We start from the raw sequence: 25,044 nt of genomic DNA, 5'->3' as shown, positions 1-25,044 counted from the left end.
CTGCACATGAAGAGAGGTGCCCAAGAGAAAGACTTGGCACTTTGGAGTTTTGTCTTGTGTAATCTAGCAACTTAAACTACTTGGGTCCATAATCTGAACCCCAGCTTTCTCTTGATTGCTAGCTAGGGATGCCCAACCCATAAGCTGTCTGGTTTTAGGGACCTAGGAAAAGATGTCTTTAAGGGTGGTGAACTGCTGGCCCGAGGCTTTCTTGTTTCCGCCTTTGGAGTGCTCTTGGTGTGAGTTTATACAAAACGCATGTGCCTTGCACAGTGGGAACTCAAGAAATGTGTTGAAGTAAATGACGGGCTAAGTGAGAGACCTGACGGCTTTCCAAGCCCAAAGGGATGGAAACTGCAGGGAAGGGAAACACTGAATTCACCCAGACATCCTGGGGTGAGTTTGAACTTGCTTAGCAGGCTGGTCCACCTAGGGACAGGCAGGCTGTTCCGTCCTGTGGGGCATCGTACTTCCTAGTCACAGGCTAGGTCGAGCTGCCAGACCCATGAGCACGGGTATCTATAGAAACAGTTCAGTGCCCGTCACACTGCTGGCTCATGATGACGTGAAGCCCTCGGGGATCACGCAGGGCTGTAACTGGGTGCATTTTCATATCAGCATCTGAGTGCTTCATTTCAGCCAAATGGGCAAAATAAATGATTTCAGGGACTGAGGAATCAATGGCTTAAATGAATGCACTGTTCTGATTCACACTCTCGGTTACAGTAGCAGATAGTATAATTATAATTATAATAATTAGCTTATGGGATCCCTATGTTCGAATACTAAGACAACCAGCTTCAATAGACAGCCGATGAACCATGTGCCCTCTGGCTTCAGATTATTCCCACTCTTGCTTGCAAAGTGCTGCTCCTTTCCTCACTGGGAAGGCATTAAGTCAGCTGCTAGGCCCCCCCAATTTTTTTAAGTTATCCCAGTTATGTTAGGGATAGGGCCATGGGGTGATATAGAATGATACAAGTATTTATGGAGTTATAAAGGCCACGGGAGAAAGTGCCTGGCACACTGCACTGTGTGAACTGGAGGGGAAAAGTAGAGGCTTGTATTCATTCACTGGCTACCAAATGCCCAATTGGTTAAAATTACCAACCCTGTATCTCTCACCAAAGCCCCACGGATCAGTGGTTTATCACCTGTGAGCTCCAATAGAAGGAGAGTTCGGAGGCAGCCTGGCCACCAGCATCCCTGGCCTGTGGAGGAAGGCAGCATCTTGTTTGGAAACACCACTTTGGTTGGCTAGTCACATGTCTGTGCACTGGTTTCGGAGAAACACTAGTAAAGGGGGCTAACGAAGGTTTCTGGAAGTAACTCTGAAGGCAAAACAGTTATTTATAAGAAAAATGGTTTGACAGAAGACACTTTGGTCTAAGTGGCTTTGAAAGTCTTTTCGACCATAAAAATGGTTGATTTGCTGAGTCAGAAATATTTGAGGATTCAGATTAGTTCAGCAAACAGGTATAGGCCCTGAGCAGGTGCTGAGTCACTGGGGATATAAAGATAAGATAATCTGTTAAGTACATATCTGATGTCTGCATCTCCACCAGGAATTGCAAACATGATCTCCAGACGAGTCAACGACCTCACCAGAAATGCGATCATTATCACGAGCAAATAACAATGTACCCTGTGCTGTGGCCTGTTCTAAGTCCTTTTCCCTGCCCCCACGGCCACGGTCACAAGTATGTTTAAAATGTCAATCATAGATCATGCACAGTGTTTCTCACTACTGTCCTTAGTGGTGGCCACTTGTCCAAATGACACTTCCCAGGTGGGACTCAGACATGCAGGCCCAGGCCATTCAGTGAGTGTGGCCGCACAGCTGGAGAGAGAGGGTGCGGGCCCCGTGTACACACAGGGTAGATCGGGCAGGCCTAAATCTACCCATCTGCACATTCAAACAGCTCCTTATCTCCAGAGTATCTCAGATCTCAAGGCCGTGAGATTTCTGGCACTTCCATGTTCACGTGCCAATAAGCAACAATCTTCGGGGTCAGGGGATGAAGAAGAGGTTCATATTTTATTTGGCTTTCAGATGCTGAGATATGCTCTCGTGGACTGGCTGGCCGTCATTGCTACAGCAGGAGCGTAATCTAGACAGGTTGCGAAATGCTTTATAGATCACTCTCCCAGGAAGATAAGATTAAAAAGAGGCTGGGTGCTATTTTACTGCAAAGACTACAGCTATTAAAACACAGACATTTTCCCTCTGCTCTTCTTTCTCTATACATGGACACATACATATATTACATATACCTTTGCATTTTTGCTATAGGAGGGCCTGTGTATGAAGCTAATAATTGATCTGTGCTGATAAAATCCTCCTAGTAAACTAACCAATAGGAGTGGGTGTCGCCAAGTATGTGTGTGTGGGGGAGAGTTGAAGACTAAAAGTGTTCAAGTGTGTGTGTGTGTAAGCTCTCAATGATATATTCCTTTAATCTGCAGTTTAGGACAAGGGCCAGTTATACACCAAAGTCTGGGGGAGATTTTTAGCTCCCCACTCATTTGGCTTAATGAGGGTGTGTAGGGCTGAGACATGGCTGAGGGACAGGCTAATGGCCAGGGCGTTTGTGTGCTCTGCTAACCCTCAGCAAAAGGGAGCAATCTGAGGACAAGGGTCTGCATCGCTGAAGATTCCTGCTGGGCACTGCCGCATCTAATTTTCAATCCTGGAAGGCCCGTGGGAGGCACTCAGCAAGCACCGGTCAATGAACGCACAAGTGAACAAATCACTGAGCGAACGAGCCTCCCTCCAGGACCCCACCTCACTGCTGCGGAAATGCTCCCGGCTGCCTGTGAGTCCCCACGCACGAGTGCCCGGCCCCCACCCCGCCTGTGAGCGAGGCGCACCGCCATGCCTCCCAGACCAGCTGGCCTGGAGGAAGAGGCTCAGCCCACAGGCAGCCCCCTTCTGACATGGTCTCCACCTAGAACATTCCATGCCTCTCCTCTTCAGGGTCCAACACCATGGACTTTGGAAACACTGAGCAACAGTAGAAACAGCACATTTCTAAGACAGCGTGCCCTCCTGTCCACATGGGGTTTCAGGGTGCCCTGCAAAGGTCTCTGACAGGGCGTGTGGACTGGTTATATTTGCTTCCGGCTTCAAGACAGTCTTGCTTTTTGAGAACAAATTCACCTCATCAAGGCTTAAAGGCAGGGACAATGACATGAGCTGTCTCTTTGCAGAGCATGGCCTGGCACCCAGTTAATGCTTTAATAAATTCTTGCTGGTAACGTTATCCTATCTTATGTATCATATCGCAGCATACCATGTCATCTCCTATTTGTTATAGAATACCCAAACACAGGCATGAACTTACAGATGTACAGGCATACCTCAGATACAGCAGGTTTGGTTCCAGACCATGACAACAGAGTGTCACAATAAAGTGACTCATAACCTTTTTTGCTAGAGGAGGGTATTGCCTTTGATTTGTTAAAAAAAAAAAAAAAAAAGCAACGTTTGTGAAGCACAGTAGAACAAGGCCTGTGCACACAGAACTGGTTCTCCTGCCCGTCGCAATCCCTCTCAGTGAACCTTGGATTGTGTGGAAAGCCCTCATCATGCTGTGGTTGCTTTGACTTTGGTGAGTTCAGGTCTCAAAAGAGTTTTAAAATCCCTTGACTCAAGCCCTGTACCTGAGGTGGGAATGGTGTCGGAGGGATCCTTGTCACGGCACCTGATTTCCGTTCCGTCTCTCACCTGGAATGAGATGCACAGAGAGATAAGGAGAAATGGAACGTGAAACTGGGTGAGAAGTGGGGTCTCTACTTTGGAAAATGTCACGTAATATAGCAACCCGAGTGTCTTTTACCATTTCTCCCTCTCCTGCAACGCTCGCACTTGGGTGTCCACGGCATCGTCTCCAAGCGCTCCCAGCCCTGCCCCCTTCTCTGGTCCCTCCACCTCCGCCTCCACCTCCGCCCAGGCCTCCGGTGCTTCCTGCCCAGAATATGGCGGCATTCGCAGCAACACCACCTTCAGTCCCCTGGGCTTCCTCCCCAGCTTCTAGTCCACCCAGAGGGGCCTCTCTCTCCCAATACAATGGCACTATGTCACTGCTCTGCTCAACTTCTCAGGGAAAGCAGGGCTGTTTGTCTGTTTGGGGTACTGGCTGTTCCCCCAGAGTTAGATGCTCTGACTTTGTGCCCCCTGAACACCCCATGGGAACCTGAATTACAGAACTTATTCTGCTGCACAGCAATTGCTGGTTGACTCCACTAGACTGAGTTCCTGAGGACAAGCAAGTATTTTATTGACGTTTTTACCTCCCATGCCTGGTATCCATTCATCCACTCACCCACCCAGCTATCTAGTCACTCAACAAATAATGACCAGGTAGTTGCTCCGAGTGCCCGCCCTCACTGGCCTTGAGTCCCAGCGACACAGAGCAGGTAGGTCATCAACTGCTGTACCCGCAGGAATGTATCGCTCCCTGTGACCAGACGATAGTAATAGCAACACTCATAACAGAACTCACAGCACGCCAGACACTGCTGCAGGTGCTACCTGCTTGTTATTTACCATGATTTATAACAGCTCCGTGAGGCAGGACCGTGACTCTCGGCACTGCCCATGGAAAATCAACAAGGCACAGTGGCCAGTGAGCGGGAGAGCATGGATTTGAACCCAGAGCCAGTCCTCTCCCCTCCTGGTGCCATGCTGCCCCTCCGGTGTGTCCTCACTGCTGTGGTATCAGGAAGAGTGAGGCCAGCTGGTGAAGGAGAGTGGGTTCCGCACTGCATTTCCTGGGCTGTGTGTGGCAGGCCCAGGTCACCGGCGCTGCCTCCACCTGCAGTAACACTCACCCTCTTTCATACAACAAGGCGGCACGGATGGCGCTAGGCCAAATTTGTCATAACCCATGTCAGTCCCCAATCCTTGGAGAACAAGGACACCAACCTGCGAGTGTCTCTCTTGGAGCAGTGCAAGGCACCCTGTCTAATCTTAGCAGGAAGTCTCAGAAAGAGTCATGAGAAAAGCAAGAAGCAAGACGTAAGTGTAAGGTGGCCCCTGAGGTGTGGGCCAATTTCTGGGGACTTTTGTTCTCTACACTGTCTGGTTTCACCATATTTCTTGGCTTCTTCTTGACTTTCCCTTCAGATTAAGGCCTCGGCCAAGTTTAAAAGGACTTGTCCAAGGTTTGGGAAGGGCCCGAAAAACCCTGCCTTCTAGCAGAGTAGACAGGCAGCAGGCAGAGCCGAGCGCCCAGCACTCTCCATGAAGCGGTGGGGAACGGTTGCCAGGCTGGTCTCGAGACAGAGCCATAGGGAAGACCTGCTTCAAGTACCGAGCAGACGGCCACACACCTGCTCTGTCACCCGTCCCAGCCTGCCCATGGGGTTCCTGGACATAAAGAACCACATGGAAGCTTCCACGGACTCAGCAAGGTGTATGGCCCCCTGGTTCACTCCCGCATGCACCGACAACAGAAAACCTCTCCGTACCTCTGACTTCTCACGGAGATTCGTCAGCGTGGGCAGGTAGTTGCTGTTTCTGTAGGTGAACAGATAGGGGTTTTCCTGCAGAGAAAAAAGTAAGGTGTTGTAACCATGACCCAGAAATCTGTGCCCTTTCATCCTCGGGCTTCGTCATCCAGAATGAAGCTTTGGCCAGTGTGGAAAGTTCACACCGTCATTCAGGTGAAAGCCACTCTCTGGCTTCGCTTCTCTGTCCCACTCAGGGGTTCCCTGAAGGAGCCCACTAATGCTTTCAAATTTCCCAGGTGCGACAGTCATCATCTCTTGCTCTCTACCTGGAGGTGGGCAGCAAGGTACATATATTTCCATGAAAGAAGAACTTAATTGTAAGCTTCCTGGCAGCCAAAGTGAAGGCAGAAACAGGGTGAATGATATAGTTCTTACAGCCTAGTAACAAAAAACTTACGACTCATCGATAAAGCCAAAACGTTGACTACCATTAAGTGGTGAAAGGAATTCTACTCATTTATGTTATTTTCTCATTTGCTTATTCAGCAACTTTAATTATATCCCTATTACATATTTGGCACTTACTTAAGAAATCCACCTGCACATTTGGGACAGTTGGTGCTAGGTGAGATACCGTCTTGTCCCTCCTATGCCTCCATAGGTGTGGAAGGAGCCATAATGCTACTAAAACGGCTCAATTCTGCTACAACAGTTAAATTTTATAAGGCTTAGGTGTACCGAGTATGCAAAGCTGGGACCAGACCCAGAAAAACAGACCCAGGATTCTATGGTGGCTCATGTCTCAGCCAGATAAGCCCTCACTTCACCGCAAAGCCCTCTTGGTGACCCCATTTCTCTCCCAATTCAGTGGTAGACGCCCTCCCCTCGCCTGGCCTGGCCTACCTGAGAGGGACATTTCATCAGCCTTCTCTCATTTGCGTGGAATGGCTCATCTTTCTGTCCTGCTGGCTGCATCTATAAAAGAAAGTGATCTCTAGAACACGTTGTGCACGGGTGGCAGCAATCCAGGTGCTGCCAAGAAAGACTCATGGTCCAATGTCTCTCCGAGTTTGACCATGGACCAGCAGCCCCAGAGTCACCTGGGAATGCATCAGCAAGGCAGACTCCCAGCTCCCATCCCAACCTGAGTCGGGAACCGTGGGGTGCGGTCCGGCTGTCGGCATTTCAACAGGCCCTTCCCGGCAATCTGGTGCACGCTCGAGCTGAGGCTCAGGGCGCGCGAGGAATCATGGATTCCTAGCCCACGTCCCCTGATGTCACAGGAAACACTGAACACCAGGGAGGCCATGCTGGGACTAGGACATCGGGTCTTACTGCAACCACACGTCTCTCAGTGGGTGCACGGCTTCCTGTGTCTATCGATTCAGGAATGACTGGCGGTGGCACCAGCTCTGCCCCGGGCAGCCGCTGAAATGATAACCAAAGCCCATCTAACAGCCTGGACAAAAAGTTCACGGTGAAGCCACAGGCGGAAGCACCGGGGCGGGGAGGGGAAGCAAGGGTGGTGAAGAACTAGATGTGGAAGCAAGTTTTTAAAAGTGCCTTCTGTTATTTCTACACGCCCGTTCTATGTGTGTAAACACTTAAAAGAAAAAGGCAGCGGCCTTGAGACGTCACGGGTTTTCTTCTGCACATTGAGCTTCCACCACTGGAGGATCGTTTAACACTTTTGTGCAGGGGGTGGTTAGAAATTATCAGAAACTATCGAGGAGAAGGCGGAAAGGCTCACAACTGCCGTCAGTGCTACCTCCCCCTGCGGCATCCAGGCTCCTACAGTACTTTTGTCCCTTGTCATCCCAAGGACCTTGACAGGGGACACGAGAGACAGGAGGCTCCAGGGTGCAGTACTGTGTGTGGCTCCGTTGCGGGCTCTGCCACCCTCCGGGAGAATTCGAGAGTCTTGGGCAACATCTTATCCCAGAATCTTTGCCCACAAAGCAAGAAGCAGGAAAAGAACTTTACCCTTAGAGGAGTGGCAACCCTTTAGCTCAAGGGCTGGAGGAGGAGCTAAGGCCCCCTTTTCAGTTTTATTCTGATGGTGGACACTCCTAGAAATGGGAGGGGAGGGCCACCCAGAGTGGCCAGACCTGCTGGCAAAGGGAGTGTCGAGTGGGCCTGGGCCGGTGGCCAGATGTCAATCTGGCCTGCTTCCTTCTCTCCAATCTTTCAAATATGTAATCAGTAACAGGATCTGGAAAGAGCCACATCTTCGTGGTTCTGGTAGAATGGACATAGCAAGCCTGTTTGTTACAGACCTCAAAGAAGGGAAATTCAGAAGTTTTCCCAACAAGCCCTGAAGAACCTTGTCCTGAACATCACTCTCAGTCACCTGCATTACCCTTCCTGCTTCCACTCACTTCCTTTCCACCCGCTCTGGCCCTCGTCCTCAAGGGGAGAGTGACCACCATTGTGTCCCTGCTCCTCCCGCCCCCTGCGGGCACACGAATGCATGCCTGCACCAGGCACACCCGGCGCTGGTATCTTTCGTGGCTCATGTCCCCTCGGCACAGCTTCAAGGCCACCCTGACGTGACCTGGAGTGTGGCAGAGCAGGGCGACCTCAAACATTCTCTCCAAGGAAAATTTGCACGTGACTGTGAGCGGTTGCTGCAAGTTCCCACCTTGCCCTGAGGCTCCAGCCCCTTGCCCAGGGCTTGGTGCAAGGTGGGGGTCAGTGATGGCTGGAAGGACCTGGGAATTGAGCTCCCCCAAAGGTGATTTCCTTAAAACCACTGTGGGGGATCTAAACCTTATCAGAAAGTACTGAGGCAGAAATGGCCTAAGGAATAACTTATGTCCCCAACACAAGACCCGCCTCAGCTCTGTGCCAGGGGCTCAGCTTCAGTCTGGGGGTGCGTTCTGCTGGGACGACTCCAGGTGTGTGGGGTTCCTGTCACCGGTCACTGGCCCTCAGAGCTTATGCACGTGCTGGGGCTTGGCAGTGGGGGCTGGGAGGGAGCAGACACTGGTGTCGCCCTATGTAGCCACTCTGCTCCCCGGAGTCCTGGGCCCAGGGGGAGGAGAGGGGCACAGAACCTGGGCGCCTGTGGTCACGGCGGTTCTCCGGGTCCCGCTCCACTGCCCGCTCAGGTGGGGCTGTGTGCGTCTGTGAGCGTGGGCACGGGTGAACACGCCGACTGTTAGCTCCGTGCTCTCTGTGAAGCCCGACACAGCAGGGGCTCCAGGGGCGAAGGCAGACTCCTGGCCTCCCCGGGTCCCTGGGAGGAGCCAGGGTGAACCCAAGCCTGAACCACTCCCAAGGCCCTCAGAGACCGACTGAGGGTTATGACACCCTTAGGCAAGTAGGCAAGATGGACACCTGAAAAGGCCATGTGACTCACCTCAAAAAACAAACAAAAAGAACCCCAAAAGACACACCAGGGACGGGCCCTCCCTCTTTGCTGCCCTGGCTGCAGAAACCGAGGGAACTCTCACCGGGAAATGCCCGGTGGTGGGGAGACACGTCTGGGGAGAAAGGGGGGACTGCCCGTCCAGAAAAGCCGCCTCCGCCTCCTCAGAGCCCCTGTGACACCTACTGTGTCCCAGCTCTTTAGCCTGAGAACTCCTGTCCCCCGCTGCGCACGTGCTCACCCTCGTCCTCACTCTCAAGTGGGTTAGAGGACATTGCAGTGCTGGTTTGAACGGACAGGACATCACCTGGGCTCAATGAAGGCAGCTGTCACTGCTGCCACCACCACTGGCGATGCTCAACAGCAAGATGAAGGGGCAAAGACGGGCAGCGGGGCCCTGTCTCCCTCTTTGCCCTGCGGCTTCTGTCCGGCTCTCAAAGGGCTCCCTTTGCTCTCGGGGCCTCCTGGCCCTGCCTTCTCAGACCAGCTTCTGCTGCCTCCTGATAACAATGCATTTGGCCTCTTTGCCTCCAGGCTCTTCACTCACAGAGGTCTCTTACCTAGGAATGCCCACCCTGACCCTGTCTGGCACACCCTACAAAGCCAATGCAAATCCCACCACTGCGGGGCTGTCCTGACCTCTTGCCCGTATTGCATTTGGGTGCACAGTCCAGCAAATTGCTGCCGGCTGAGTTCAAGTTCACTCTTGTTCCTCTGAGTCGCCTGATCCTTCCAGCTCTACCCTAAGCTCAGTGAAAGCAAAGGCCACTTGGGGCGCGTTTATACCTTCCTCAGACCCAGCACAGGGCACACTGCAGGCTCCCTTCCATTGCCTGGGGGAGGGTGACAGAGGAGGGGAAGGAGATGGGTTCGGCTGAGCTGGAACACTCAGCCCTTCTCCCCCCGGCAGGAAGGTGAGAGGAGGGCAGCCCTGGCTGGAGGGGTTGAGTGCCTGTCTTCTGCCCTTGATCGGCAGCAAAGTGGTTTCCTGGGGGAAATATCCCACCTGGGGGCCTTAAAGGAGAGTGTGATTCCTTTGACTAGGGCCCCCTGAGGCCAGTCCCTGCCCCCCACCCTGTCCTGCCCTCTGGCTAACCCATGCTGAAACACAGCTGCCCCTTGTTCTCCGCGGAGCACTGATTTGAAAAGATGCAGGAAAAACTTTCTAAGCCAAGGAAGAAGAGGACCAAGTGTCTGTCACTGGCTGTCTAAAAACAGGGCGGCTTGGATGGGGAAAAATGAATGGTAAGATCAGGTGTCTGTCCGGTGCCCTGGAAAAGCTCAAAGTTTTAACATTCCACTCCATCCACTGACTGGTCACAGGAAGCCCTGGGGGGCCTTGGAGGTGTGGGCCAGACCTGTCACAGTGACAGGAAGAAGGGCCGACTCTGGGCCTGGAGTGAGCCACACACCTGCCAGTGCTCGGGCCAGGTGTTACAGCTGGGCTTTGTGGGGTCCCTAAATTCGCATGATTTGTGAGAGCCAGGATTCACATCTGAACCCAGGTCTTCGTCGCTTGAAAGCCCATGTTCATCCCAGGGACCAGACCGGGCCTTGAAACCACATGATGGCGCTCAAGTAGGACATGAGGGACAGCTGGCCTGGAGTTGCCACGTGATCTGTTCCCAGGGCCCCCCTCCAAGTGTAGTCTCCCCTGTGGACTCTGAGGCCACACCCCTGACTCTGGGGAGAGCGGGACTGAAGCCCAGGGACCCCTGTACACCACCGGGGCTGCGTTGCAGTTCTGAGACAAGGGGGTGAGACTCCCAGGTGGTCAGAGCTGGGCTGGCCCCAGATGTGGGGACGATGCCTGGTGCCATTGTCCAGGGATCCTGCTGGAGCCCCGCAGCCCCTCCATCAGAGCAGGGAGCAGAGGGGTGTGGTCAGCCCCTCCCCTCCTGTGGGCCAGGTCCCCAGGCTGACACTGCAGCCTCCCAGGGTCACCTGCAACTCACCATGCTGTTCCAGAGATTCAAGGCGAGTGTGGTGGCATCCTGGAGTGGCCACTCCTCCTGAAAGAGAACCAGATTAGAACCCCTGCGTGCCCCCAAACAGGGGGCGGACCTGCCACGCACTTTGAGGGTGTCCCTGGCAGAGACGAAGTGGTCCTGATCCATCCAGACTCTTTTCTCCCAGCCTCTTTCCACTCAGCAATGATACAGGACCACTGTCTGGGGTCAGGGCTTGCAGGAGCAGGTCGGACCCCCCATTATCACAGGGTTCTCCCTAACTGAACTAAACAGAAGCAGCAGTGACGGGGGAAGTGACTCATGTATGGTCAGAGTGGAGGGGGAGGGGAACTAATTTTCCTCCTCCTCCTTCTAAACCACTGTTAAATATCTCCTACATCCTGGAGAGGGCATGGTGACTCCAACATGCCAGAGACAGGGGCCTGGAGGGACCTGGGCAATGCCCTTTGCCCAGACACACAATGCTGAAGGCTCAGTGGCATCAGAGACCCCACAGAGCATGTGTTGACCGGCCGCCGTGTTCGTGGTCTGGGCAAAGGGCATTGGCCCAGGGACCTGGGGGGAGGGGGCAAGTCAACCCTCCCTTCCAGAAGGGAAGACTATAGAGAGCCGATAGCTGAAGGAGGGTGACATGCCCCTGCTAAAATTCTATCCTGAACAGTCACAACAGCTAAGAGGCACTGAGGACTTCCCAAGTCCCTGATGCCCATTCACTCATGCAATCTGACCCTCACCCGAGAGGGAGGGACTATTAGTAATGGCCCTGATTTCACAGATAAGGAACCAAGGCACAGAGAGCTCCAAGAACTTGCCCAAGGTCACACAGCTGTCCCATCTCAGAGCTAGCAGCCATCTGGCTCAAGCCCATGCTCCTGACTGCTGGGCCACTCTGCCTCTAAGAACCCACCTCAGGGGGCTCTCCCGCCCCGTGCGGAAGCGTCCGGGAAGCACGCTTCAATACCGCAGAGAATACCGCAGTATCTTCCCCCGGAGAGTGCGCTCGGTGGGCCCAGGGAGTCCCGGCTGGGTGGGAGGGGGAGAGGGTGTGGGCCAGGCTCCTGCGTCACCTCACTCACCGAGAGTGGAGACAGGGCTGTCTCGTAGAAGAAGGGCTGGAACACCACCGCGAAGGACTCCTGCTCGTTGTACTTGCTGGAGGCCAGCAGATGCTCCCAGCTTTCCTGGAGGGGAGAGCAGAGGTGTGATGCACCCAGGAGCTCAAGCAAGGCATAGCCTGCCCCGTCCTCCGACTGGGAGCTCCCGGTCACCCTCCGTCACAGCCGCCCACCACGCACTGACATGAACCAGCACCCGGGTGGGTCTGACACGTGTCCCCGGGGAGCTCAGGTAGCACACACCAGCGCGGCACGCAGCTGGGCACCCACGCTCTGTCCATGGCCGAGGGTGTGCCCGCAACAGATGCGCCACTAACAGCACAAAACATGTCACCTCTGGAGTGAGAGAAGTGCCACACAGCTTCGTATGTAACTTTCTTCTCAAACAAGAGTCATCGTGTCAACATGTGACAACAGGAACTGTGCTTTGAGCTGTGTGCTGACAGGGACGATGGCTCCCACTGAGCCAACCTCACCCTCTTGGGGGTCTTGTCTCTGAATCAGGAAGCACAGTGCTGGGGCCTCTGAGGTGCCCTTGGGCTGTCGTCTGGGGCTTGGCCCAGTTTAGGCAGAATCAGCTCAGTAGTCAGAGATGCGGCGGTACAAGCAGTGATGGTGATCAAAACCATTTCCAAACAAATCTGCCAAGTCCTTCACTATCTAAAGTACCACCCCTGCCCCCACCCCGGCCTGCCAGGATTGCTGTCCCCACTTTAGGCACCGAAAAATCAAGCCATCGCTGGGGAGTGCACTGAAGGCAGCTCTCTGGTTCCCGACTCCGTTGGAGAAGTCCTGTAGTCGCAGACTTATAACTTCATTGTCCCTATCGCCCCTGTTCTCCTCCAGGACCCCCTGCCCCTGCAAGCTGCCAGTCCCCCAGAGTGGGCTCACCTGGTAGGCCCACTGTGCCACAAGCTTGGACAGCTTCGAGGTGTCTCCTGAGCATGTACAGGGCTCTGCTGCAGGGCTGCGGGTTAAAAGAAGCCAGAAAAGAGAGCGTGGTTACAGTGGAGCTATGCGGGCCGCCCCACAGAGAAATAGGGGGCTGGGGCACCTTGGCGTTGTTCAGGGAGTGGGGAGAAGCAGGACATCTCAGAGGGTGCGGGGAAAGGAAGCCAGTCCATGTGGAAGAGGACAGAGTGCAAAGGCACATTGTGATCTGCTTGCCCCGAGGTCCCTCCATCGGGTGCGGAACGGATGTGGAGATGCGCTCCCTCTCACCCGGCCTCCTGCCACACCGGTCCCCCGCTGCCTCCTCACCAGAAGCCCACCTCCAACTCGCCTGCTCTGCGTGTCCTTTCTCTTCAGAACCCTCTCCCCTCTCCGCTCTGTCCTCTCCTTCCCGTTGCCCGCACCTCCAGCTGTCCCTGCCCTGGCTGTTGCCACATGGTCTTCTTTTCTGGGTACAAAGCCAGAAATCTTAGGATCTGGGTTCAAGGAGTTTAAATTCTATGACCAGTTTCAGAACTACATGGGGATTCAGTTCGGTGAAGGTAAGATACGTATAAGCTACATTTTTTGTTTGTTTGTTTCCAATTTCTAGAAGTATCACTTCTTGGCTTGTGGGTATTCTGCCAAACCTGCTTTTTAAACTCTCAAGTCATTCTGCTGGGAGCAGGCCATCTGTTTACATCACCCCGACTGAGTAGTTCATCCTTCGACTCAGTCCAGAACGATGTGTGATCTCGCGCACATGGTGGCTTAATCTCTCTCGTCCTCCCTCCTTTAAATCTCTCCCAGGACTGATGTGTGCGAAGTGCCCCACCCAGTGCCTGGCACACAGCAGCCTCTCAAGAACTGCTGGTTCCACTCCACTCCCCTTTTTACCTGAGCTGGGTCCCCTGACGCCAGGGAGAGACGCCCACAACCTCCGAGAGGTCCACCAGGTTCACAAATGCTTTAGGGACCTAAGAGGAAACAAGGGGAAGGAGAACATTTGCAAAGTCACCATGGCTGCCCAGGGTCCTCCCTGGGACCCTTCCCTGGCTAGAGGCCCTGCAGGGTCTGGTTGAGCAGGAGATGCTCTTGGGGAGGAGTTAGGTCGGGGGTGGTCCAAAGCCACCTTCCATGCTGGTTATGCAAAAATGCGTCCCTCACTGTTGCTTATGGTGGGCAGGGTACCACCCTACCACAGTGACAACAAGAAGGGGGGGCCACGAGGGGCCCGACACAGAAACTGCCCCCCAGGAGTCCCAGAAGCTGCGGGGCTCGCTCTCCTGGTCAGTCCAGGAGGGGAAGACTTGAAAGCTCTCAGGGACCCTCCAGGTCATCACTGCCCCAGTCTGGGCAGCAAAGAGTGGGGTCGTGAGTCCCCAGGGCAAAGTGTGCTCTGCTCCTTCTTCCTGCCCAGAAGCCTCTGTCAGAAGCACCTTTTGCAAGAGAGAAGGGCTCTACAGCTGACCCAGGTTTTCATGAAAAGGGTGAAAAGACCGGCTCCTCCAGACCTCTTCCCTAGTCTTGACCTTCCTCGTGGGATGCCTGCCAGGACACCACTTTCTCACCCCTGGGAGGCACTTTGAGAGGAACCGGAACCTTCCCTGCCAGCTCTCTGAAGGGCAGTCCTCCCCGTCTGGGGAAGGCATCCACGAGGAAGTGCCCAGAGCGAGGTCCCCCAGGCTGGGGCAGCTGCGAGCCTTACCTCCTGCAGCAGGTAGTCCAGCGTTGCGGTCAGCTTGTCCATGGCCCCTGTCACGTTGCTCTGCTGCGAGAGGAGGAACGTGCTGAGTGTCGGTGGAGACGGGAGCGTGGGGCCTGGGCTCGCGCTCGCCTGTGCTTCCCCCTCCCCCACCCCGCCCCAGAGGCTAGTGACAAAGGCCCTACTACACCCCAGTTCTCCTCCAACAAGAAGAGCCTTCCCAGAGCTCCCCGGGGCTTTTGTCCATTCCAATTTCCCCAACCCATCATCCATTAGATTAAAATCAAACTCCCCCAGATGAGAAATTCCATGTCAGGGAAGGGCAAACTCAAGGTCGAGGAAACTCCACAGCTCACACTGAGGGACGGGAGAGAGGACTTATTCCAAAGGCTGATGGAGTCACTTCTGTCTGAAGAAAATCAGGTCCAAAGGGGGAACCCGATTACCCTTGGATTTCAGGACCCAGATGGGCCTAAAACTGCCACACGGCGCTCTTTCATCAGACTTGTCCCTGCCACCAGGTGTGGGAGGACCCCTTCCCACCCAGTGCCTAGCAGATAATGGAAATAAATGAGCAAATAGAGTACTTCAAAAGTAGGCCCTGGCTTACCTTTTGGGGGCGGGGGAGGGGGGTGGGAAACAAACACACAAAACAAAAATAAACTTTTACACCAGACAAACTCCTCAGCTGCCTGCTAACCAGCTGTCCCCCGAGGGGACTTGGCTCAGACAGGAAGGCGAGAGAGGCCCGGAGCTGTTCTGTTTCCTGGGGGGACACAGGCGCTGATTCTGCAGACAGCTGCCAATCACTCAGGCTGTGGCTGCGTGGACCCTGGCTCCCTCTCCGGAGCCCCCTTCCCACCCCCGCCCCGCAGGAGTCCCCCCTCCGGTAGGAGGCTGTCCGCTGGAAGCCAGTTTAGCCTGCTCTGTCGCTGTAGCCCGCAGTAAAGCCTGTTGCCTCATTTTCTTCAGTCTCAGTGAGTCTCTCTCTGAACAGGGCCTCAAGCGTCTCCATTTTCCTTCTGAAGAGCCTTGGGGACTCCGTCTAGAAAGCTCCTCGTTGCTCACACTCAGGTCATCTCTCTGGGTGCTGCTGTCCAGACCGCAAACCCCGCTTTAGAAACCTCTCAGTCCAGGGCGTATTCATGGCTACAGAGTGAACTGGGGCCACCCAGTCCCTCCAGGGACTGAGTGGTTGTTGCCTGGGCCCCAACTGTCCCTGGTCCTTAGTGGAAGATATTACCCTCTTACAAAACATCCCTCGTCTATAAGCTTACATGCAACAAACTCCTCTTTGAACCCAAAGTCAGGAAAAGCTTATTTTCCCAAATGGATTTGCATATTTTTATTTATATCTTTTGCTTTCAGTCAGAAGAATGTTCTACTATCAAACGTGTGCCCCAGACAAAACTTAACTTTTCCCCAATAAGTCGTTTCCTCGGGATAATTCCAAGAGCGGGATTGTTCAGTCAGAAGATACCAGTGTGCCCTCCACTGCTTCTTAAGGCATTTGCAACGAATAAATGAATCACTTTCTTGTGGTGCCCCTGGCTATGCGTTTTTCCTTCATTCTGTCTCTTCTTTTGAATGCCGTTTTCATCTTACTCACAACAAACTAGACTTTAGGGGACAGTGGTAAGAGGCCAGACCCTACAAGCATACTCATTTCACTACAGTGAGCGGGCCGGGAGCCAGACCTGGGAGCCATGGGGTCCTGTGTGGGAAACGGACGTGGAGGAGGGACTTATTTCCGGCTCCAAAGACTTGGCAGTCTTTGTGCAAAAGGAAAATCAAGATGAAAGAAAAAAAATGCAGTGAAAAGGGAACACGAGCAGATGCATATAAGCATTGCCACAATGAGCTAAATTGATGGAGCAGAGGCTCCCAGCTGAGGTCCTGAGGTGGGAATAAATCCGCACCTGTCGACCTGATTAGATGTCCACATATTGGAGGAATGTCACGCATTGACAGAAAGTCTGATAACAAGTGCTGGGACAGTTGTCGGGCATGAGACCCTCGGACACTGGAGGAATAGAATGGGTGCATCTGCTTTGCAAGGTAACCAGGCAGTCTCTATTACACCTTAAAGAGCAGGTACCTGATGACTAGCGATTCTGCTTAAGGCTCTATTCTAGGTACTTTTCTTCGAGTTACTCAAGCATGACCCACAGAGTAAGAAATATTTCACATTACAATCCAATGCACACATCTACACAGAAAACAAAGCCAAAAAAACCCGTGAATCAACACCCACCTTACAACATGGAATTGACTGTAACATCTTATAGTTTATTCTTTTTCTATTTTTAGCATTTTGATTTCAGTCTTTAAACTTAATTTCGACCCACTAATATATTTCTATCTGCAACCTGAAAATCACTGTATTTAGGAAAACACACACATTCCGGGAAATGAACAAAACTGGAAATAACTGTATGGACATCAATGGGGAAATGACGAAACACAACTTAGTAAGTTTACACCGTGGAATGCTATTTAGCAAGTAACAGGAATAAACTCAATCTATGTGTATCAGCATGACTACATCCTTGGTTAGTGAAAAAATGGCTCATGATATAATATTATTTGTGTTAAATTGCTCTTTCTCTTGCACACACACACAAAATACTATATACTAAGATTCACAGATATGTAAGAGGCTTAGAAATAAAAAGAGGGAGAGGATTGGAGGTGGCATTTTAGCTTTAACTGTGATATTTTAGTTTTTTAAGGAGAAAACATTTGTGCGTTGGTTATCTAACTAAAGATTAGTAACAGGAACTGGGTGGGTACATGCAGGCACAGGAATGCACCACGTAGCCAAGAATGCTTCGGGCATGAATACACGAGAGAAAGCAAGAATTCAGAGCAATGCTGAACACAAAAGCATATGGTAGAAATCATGAATGAGTGTCCACATCCATGAAGGCGTTCAAACATTTAAAAATCAAACAAAAGCCAGCAGGAATGTAACTCATCATCAATACAACAGCATGTGCCTGCCTGTAAAAAGGGAAAGCGAATTCACGCACGAAGAGACAACGTAGGCGTGGGTAGGTAGACGAGAGGGGTACAGCAAAGACTAAGTGCTCGCACGAATACATAAACCCATAAAGAAATTTTGGTGTGCACTATCTCCAAAAAGAGGGGCATAGAATAAACAGGGCTTGTGAACCTCACTTGGCATGGGAGAAAACAGAGGGTGAAATAGAACAATGAACCTCCAAGATCTATACGGCACAGACCCAGGAGATGTGTTGGGCTATTGTTTAACGAGCTGCTCTGGTGAGGTGGGCTTCCATCCACATTTTCCCAGGGCCCAGCATCACTAAAGGAAGGGGTTGGGTGGAGGGAGCTCAATCCCACTCAGGGGGAACACAGGGCATTTGGGAGAAGGCCAGAGTGTATGTCCTGGGAGAAGGGCACACGTCAGAGGAAGGCGGCACCCCAAAAACTTCACCTCTGCCTGTGCCATGGCCTGGCAGAGGCCCTAAGGTGGCTGAGAGGATGGCGGCAGGTACCTGGTCTGCCGTGAGTGGCAAGGACAGCTTGGTGTCAATCACACTGCAGGCCCTTGAAGAAGAATGTGTGTGCCATTCACAGCATCAGAGCCTAGGTATCTCCCCCACCCTTCCACTCTCGACGGACCCTAACCTGGATGATCATCCGTAAGCATTTAAGTCCTAGATAGTCACCAACAGAAATAACAGATGGAGCCACGTGTATCACTTCCTGCATCCAGGAACACTAAAGAGCCTGCAGGATGGTCCACATATGTGAGCAGAAGGCTTCCCATCACAACCAGAGTCCATGGTGAACTACAGTTCAAGAGGTGACGGCAAGACTGCATGTCCTGCTTCATTCCCTCAATTCAGCACTCAAATGAAATCAGAGTTGAAAGAGGCACAACGAGTTTTCCCTAGGAGGCCGATCCTTCTCAAGTGTAGAGTGATCATTGGCTGAGCTTCTCTGCAGCCCAGTTCCCTTTATCTGATAGGAAAGACGGTTCCTATCCGTCCATTCATCCATCCATCCAAACTCTGCAGGAGAAGCCATGAGGCCCCGCCCAGGTCTAGATCAAGCGGGTTTAGTTCATTGGCTCTGTACCCGCCACGGCATCTGCTGTCCCTCTGCGCCCAGCCTGTGGCTTACCTGTTGGGTGAAGAGACACAGGTGACACTGGTTTGTGTTAGTGAAGAACACATTGATGAGTTTCCAGTCATTTTGGAAGTCAAGTTGCTGGGAAAAAAGGCAACGGCGTCAAAAAGAGATAGTGGTAAGACCTGATTCCGAGAGAACGCTCTTCTCACTATTTTTCAGTTTTATATACCCACATGCATAAAATCATATTTATGGATTTTTTTAAGTATATGGTGGGAAACTCAAAGTGTATAACTGCTCTCAGAGGCAATTTGGCAAAGTCTACTTTAAAAAATTTTAAGGGCATACCCTTTGATCCAACAATTCCATTTCTCAAAATGTATTTTAAGGAAATAAGGATACTCCAAAGGTGTAGCTACATCAATGAAGCCTTGTTTCTAACATTAAAAAACTGGAAACAACATAAATGTCTGAAGTAGGGAATTGCTGTGGAAACTGTGAAACACTCATTAGATGAAACACTGTAGCTATTAAAATGGTGTTGGAAAATGTAATATTGTCATGGAAAAATATCATGTTTAGAAAAGCAGGTTATAAAAAGTATCTACATCTAGTAACAGCCCTGTTTTATAAAATACACACATGTGTTTAGAACAAATGTGCTTGGAAAAAATATGGAAGGGGTTATACCCTGAGTTGTCAACAGCAATTATCTGGGTAAGATTCCTTTTGTTTACCAGTGTTTTCTTATTTTTCTGTAATAAACACGCATCACTTGTGGAAACAAACAAAAAAATAAACATTTATTTTGATGTTTTAAAGGCACCGTGATGCAGTTGAGAGCGAGGCTGCAAACCAAACACTGGCTTTAGCTCTGACCTACTGCGCGAACTTGCACAGGTCACATGAATTCCCAGGACCTGTACCCTCATCTATAAAACCACAGGGTTGGATTCAAGACCCCCAGGTATGTTCCAGAATGTTGTGATTACTCCAGAAATTCTGGCATTCTCTTGTTGGGGGAAACCAATTCCTTTTTTTAAAACTTTTTAAAATTTATTTTTAGGGAGAGGAGAAGGGAGGGAAAAAGAGAAAGAGAGAAACACTGATTGGTTGTCTCTCATACATGCCCCAATCAGGGATCGAACCTTGCAACCCAGGCATGTGCCCCGAATGCAAATCGAAGCAGCGACTTTTCACTTTGCTGGATGATGCCCAACCCACTGAGCTACACTGGTCAGGGCAGGAAACCAACTCTCTATGGCATATCCCCTGCATTTGTCCCTGTCCCTGCATAACCAGCAACGACCTGGCTTTAACGCCTGAGCTCTTTAATGAGCTCATGGCTGACGGGGACAGTACTGCCCTTGGTTCCAGTGGTCCAGGCTTAGCGCTTGGTTAGAGCTACCTGGGTACCAGGGCCCCGGCGTGTATGTCACAGAGGCCCCCGCCTGAGAACTGAAATGAACATGGTAATTAATAACCACCACCGCCACTTCTACGACAATGACAGCTACAGGCCTTCATTGAGCATTGCCTCTGTGCTAGGCACATCCACCACCTCATTTAATACTTCCTAAGTCCTGTGCTACAGCCTCTCATTATGCCCACTTCACAAATGGGAAAACTGAGGCTCAGAGAGGCTAAGTGCCTTAACCAACTTTATACAGCGAACAGGTGAAGAATTCAGGGTTCCCATTTAAACTGCTCTCTGTCTGGACCCAAGTTCTTACCCGCCTTCCTAAGTGGGAAGTCACGCAGGCCCTCTGCTACCACACAGAATACCACTGTGCACCTAAGAAATGGCCTGTGTTCCAACGGTCTCTGGAAGGGCAGGTTTGGAGTGCCCAGGCCATGCTGGTGGCTGAGTTCAGGGCACAATGGCCGAGGGGCCACGGTGGCCTGGTGCTTGTGGTCTGACTGCCTCTCAGCAGGCATGGGAAGCCCCAGCCACCGAGCTGGGCGGATTCCTACCTGGTTCTCTTGCATGCTCTTCACCAGTTCTTTTGCCTGAGTCCACAAGTCTCTGCACAGAAGGAGGTGGGCAGAGACAAGATCAGTTAAATTCAACTTTGCCCAGGGCTGGAAGCTTGACCCCTGCCCCAGCCCAGGAGCCAGTCTCTGAGTTCAAAGCTGCACTGTACCAGCCCTGGCTTCTGGAGGGCACACCTTGACCTGATTTTTAGAAGTAGGCCCATCAGAGAGACTTAGGTCAGCATAGGAGAGGCATTTTGGCCTTGGCTTAATAGAGACCTCTATTTTTAAGCCTCTTTGACTAGTCCAGCCCCCAGCCCCATCCTCCCGCCCAGATGCCGAGACCAATGGGAGTGGATAGCCGTGGACAGAAGCAGCGAAGGGACTTACTCAGCACCACTGTGGGGCACCTCTCTCTCCCCCAGGGGGCACACAGGCCTCAGAACAGATGTATTGAAGTGTCTGATGATGTCTGAAAGGACTAAAGGGGGAGCTGGTGTGAGGGTTGTGGCCCTGACGGTTGGGGGTCACCTGTAAAGACCGACCCCTCTGGGGTAAAGTGCCCAGACTAGCTGCCCCTATTCCAAAACCCTGCCCTTCACACCTGCCTTAAGCTGTGAGGTCAGCCTCACAGCAGGCATCTGGAAGTAAACAGAGCTGAAAATGACCATCTCTCAAGGGCTAGGCCAGGTTCAGTGCTGAGCACCTTATATTTGTGAAGGGGAACAGGCTGGGAGAAGATACACAGCCTGCCCGCGGTCTCCAGGCCAACCGCAGGGAAACTGTGCTGAGACAGGGGCCTAGGCAGGCTGCCTCCCAGCCCCTCTCCTCCTGAGAGTGACAGCAGGCTGGGAAAGCTCTGGGGAGCGACAGGGAACATGTCCCAGAGCTGACAGCCAGAGGACCGCTAAAAATAGTGCTGCCAGGAGCAGTGAAGTTGTGCCTCGCTCCCAAGAGAGGAGAGGGCAGAGGGGGAAAGTGTCACGGGAGGGAAGTGTCTCCGCCCCACCCTCAGTTGTCCCCGCTTTCTGCCCCATCCCGGGGTGCCGGGGGGGCTTTGGGGGAGCGGAATCCAGGAGGCGGCGCTACAGGCCCCCTCGAAGGAGCTGACACTGTGGGCAGCAGGCAGGAGGGCATGGGGGCAGGAGAGCTGGGCTGGGTGTCAGGAGGCCAGCCACTCGGCATCGTCAGCTCGGGCTGCCACCAAAGGTATGTGTGGCTCAGTCTTCCTCATCCTCAGCCGGAACCGATGAGCTTCCTTGTATAAGCCCTGGCCAGCCCGGGAAGGAGCCCACTCTCACACGTGGTGGGAACGTGGAAAGCTCTGAGGCCAGTGGAAGACTGCAGGACAGTGTGTGTGCATGTGTCCAAGTGTGTATGTGTGTGTGTGTGTGTGTGAGTGTGAGACAATGTGTGAATGACTGTGAGAGTGAGTGTGAGTGTGAGTGTGAGTGTGCGGGAGGGACCTTTTCCTCCCTGGCGTCAGGATTGTCTGTGAGGGTGAATGACCTACCCGGTGCTAAGTCTTTGAGAGAACTGCTTTCTAACTGACGGCATCTGTACCACGTGGCTTCTCTGGTCAAACAGGACTGCGGCTCTCTTCTCACAAACCTGCCTGTCACCCTGCTCCACGCCTGCTGTGCACCTGCTCCGTGCTGTCTGCCTCTCTCTGGCTCTCGGCTGAGGGGCCGGACCACCTGCTTCACAGGGATCCTGCCTTGCACCGAGAAAGTCCCTCCCCACCCGACTCAGTATCCCATCTGCCCACTGGCTGCGGTGGGCAAGGGCACGCCGGATTTGGAGAGCTCTGCGGTCCTGGGGCTGAAGGACAGGCGGGCCGAGCTCGGGCTGGCCCTCGCACCTGCGTGGGCCTGGCTGTCCCTGGAGCCTCTCCCCGGGAAGACCAGGTGCTCCTCTGCCGGCCGAGTCACAAGCGGAGCTTCCGGGCCCTGTGCTCCAGTCCTACCCGCTTCCCCTGTGTTAGGTGGGCTGGATTCACTGGCAGCTACAGGCAAGTCCTGCCTCTGAGGACATCCAGGTGCCAGTTCTGCTCTCACTGCCCTGCCTTCAGCAGCATCTCGGGACAGATGGGACTCCTGGTCACTTTGCTTAAAGACGGGCAGTCAGGACTTGTTACCAGGTGGGTAAGGGACAAAAAGAGGAGGCAAATTGCAAAATCAGGCAAAGCATCTGCATTTGTGGTTTCTGGGTCTTAACTGCATCCTGTCCTCCCAGACGCCACAAGTACACCATTTCATTTCTGTTTTCCCTTCATTTAAGGGAAAACAGGGCCAAACCCAGGCAGAGCTGTGACAACCATCCAGTCAGTGTTGGGGGGTCAGGGGGATTCTCCTCTTTCAGAACACTTCGATCCTATCCAAGGGGACTGTCCTACCACTTTGGCCACCAACATCCCCCCGCCTGTCAATCGGATCCTGGGGGGCTGATCACCAGGCCCCAAGCCCCCCTGCCAGAAGGGGAGGGCTGCAGGCAGCCTGGGGTCTCATGCACCCCTGTCCTCTGCAGGGAGCCTCGCGATTCCCAGGCCCCGGTGAAGCTCCCTGGCTGAGCCGGCAGGGCACCAGCTCCCTCACTGCCACTGCTGTCACAGGAGTGTCCGCTCCGCAGGGCACACGCATTGTGTCTGAGCCTTCCCGCTCCAACGGAGAGAGTGCTTTCCTCACCGTGAGCACCACACAGCTGGCTCTCACATCCCGCTAGGCTAATTCAGCTGGCGTTAAGGGGCTGGAGGCTTCAAGACGACCTAATACAGTCACAGGGGGCTCTGACGTTAAAAGGGAAAAAACTGGTTACAGGTGGCCTATTATAAGTACATTCTTATGTAAAAAGGCCAAAATGTTACAATGATGATCTCCAGATAGTGGGATACAGTTGGCTTTCATATTCCTTCATTCTTCTGAATCCAATCGATATAGTTGTAAGTGAGGGAATTATTATAAAATGAATAAGGTCTGCTCCTGGCGGGGGTGGGGAGTAGGGAATGGGGGGCAGTTCCCCAGGTGAAGCACTACTTGTCCAGCCCTGGGGTCATGGGGGAGAAGGAGCCTTAGGACCCTGTCCTGGCCATCCCCTGACACCCCTCCCATGTCCTCTAACCTACCAAAGCCTCCTGGCCCCTCTCCGCTTGGGGACCCTCAGACACAGCTCCCATGCCCTCCTTTCAGGGTACGTTGACCTTTCACACCGGGTTCCCTGTCTCTCCTTCCCTTTTCTCTTTAGACTCTGTGACTAAGTGGCCCATGGGATCCATTCTCTTCATTTAGCACCAGGTGACGATGTCAGGAGAGATGGGGATCATCTGCAGTCTGGCCACAGTGCCCGGAACTCACCTGTCACCACTCCCATGCACGCCTGCTGCGGCCCAGTTTGAGTCCTGCAGCTAGAAGCAAACAGGCACGGGTCAGGCTGTGTTTGCCACCCGCCCACCACCCTGTTCCCTGACAAGCTTCAGCTCAGCCTGGCTCCACCTCTTCAGTGACCCTTACTGGAGACACCGCTCAGATGGCCATGGAGCTGCCCAGATGAACGGATGGGGTGCACAGCTCCCTCTGGCCCAGAGCTGGAAGGGGCTTCGGCCCCTGGCGGAGAAGGAGACCGGCCCTGGTCCACCCCGCATGCTGCCCCCTGAGCAGAGCAGGGCGCCTGGCTGCTGGTGGGAAGTGAGAGTCCCACACGCGTGTTTCCTGCTTTTCCTCCTGTCTACCCAGAGAAGCCTGGGGTTATTCAACAGCACGGGAGGCAGGAGACTGGGTTCTGTCCCTGCTCCTAAGGGACACCTGTTCCTGAGGGAGCCTGGAGCAAGGCCTTTTCTCCCCGGGCCTGGGGTTTCCCCATCAGCGAAGCAAGCAGAGCAGATCCTCAGGGGCTCTGCTCAGCTCTGTTGCTCTGTGATTCCAGCATAGTTACCTTGGCGGCTTCTCTGCATCGGCTGTCCCCGGGTCTGGTCTCTGGAAGAGATGGGGGGCGTTAATCCAGCCAGGGGAGGGGGCAGAGCCTGTCTGTCCCCCCGAGACCCCGGCTGCCTGTCAGGCCCTCTCGCTGATTCCCAGGGGGCCCATGGGTCGGCGGAGAGAGGTCCAGTTGCCCATGCTCGTTTTGCAGGGAGGGAAGAGAATCCGGCTTCCTCTGCAGCAAAGGTGGGGGGGGGGGGAGAGGTCAGAACCCAGAGAAATGGGAGGGGGGTGGATTTCCCTCGAACAGAAAGCAGGTGCTGGAGAGCGTAGATTTAAATGCGTGGTAAAACGGTGTGAATATTCTAACTAGAAACAAAAGAGATTGTGGGTGACTGTCCATTGTCTACAGTTTACTTGGTTCATTGCCTGGGTAGCAGCACCAGGGCAGGAGTCTGCCTGGTTTGCTCCGGACTATGTTTCTTGGACCTAGAACAGTACCTGACACATCATA

General features: G+C 53.1%; 1 protein-coding gene across 1 annotated transcript in view; it reads right to left on the bottom strand.

Annotated features, from left to right (window-relative positions):
• The window catches only part of PLB1 (phospholipase B1), a 112,954-nt gene that overhangs the window by 65,042 nt on the left and 22,868 nt on the right, over positions 1-25,044 (bottom strand). The window contains exons 5-17 of the mRNA XM_053667136.1: positions 24,547-24,587; positions 23,970-24,013; positions 21,010-21,100; positions 20,620-20,671; positions 18,697-18,783; positions 14,548-14,610; positions 13,737-13,816; positions 12,801-12,876; positions 11,871-11,975; positions 10,780-10,836; positions 6,358-6,429; positions 5,473-5,547; positions 3,664-3,727 (exon numbers count right to left, since the gene is read on the bottom strand). Of these exons, the coding sequence (XP_053523111.1) occupies positions 3,664-3,727; positions 5,473-5,547; positions 6,358-6,429; positions 10,780-10,836; positions 11,871-11,975; positions 12,801-12,876; positions 13,737-13,816; positions 14,548-14,610; positions 18,697-18,783; positions 20,620-20,671; positions 21,010-21,100; positions 23,970-24,013; positions 24,547-24,587 (907 nt within the window). The remainder of the gene's footprint in view (positions 1-3,663; positions 3,728-5,472; positions 5,548-6,357; positions 6,430-10,779; positions 10,837-11,870; positions 11,976-12,800; positions 12,877-13,736; positions 13,817-14,547; positions 14,611-18,696; positions 18,784-20,619; positions 20,672-21,009; positions 21,101-23,969; positions 24,014-24,546; positions 24,588-25,044) is intronic.

Source organism: Artibeus jamaicensis, unplaced genomic scaffold (assembly GCF_021234435.1).
Source record: "Artibeus jamaicensis isolate MK-2021 breed Jamaican fruit bat unplaced genomic scaffold, CSHL_Jam_final contig_465, whole genome shotgun sequence".
Classification (NCBI taxonomy): Eukaryota; Metazoa; Chordata; class Mammalia; order Chiroptera; family Phyllostomidae; genus Artibeus; species Artibeus jamaicensis.
Note: the sequence above shows the minus strand (reverse complement) of the source record. Positions and strands in the feature narration are given on the sequence as shown.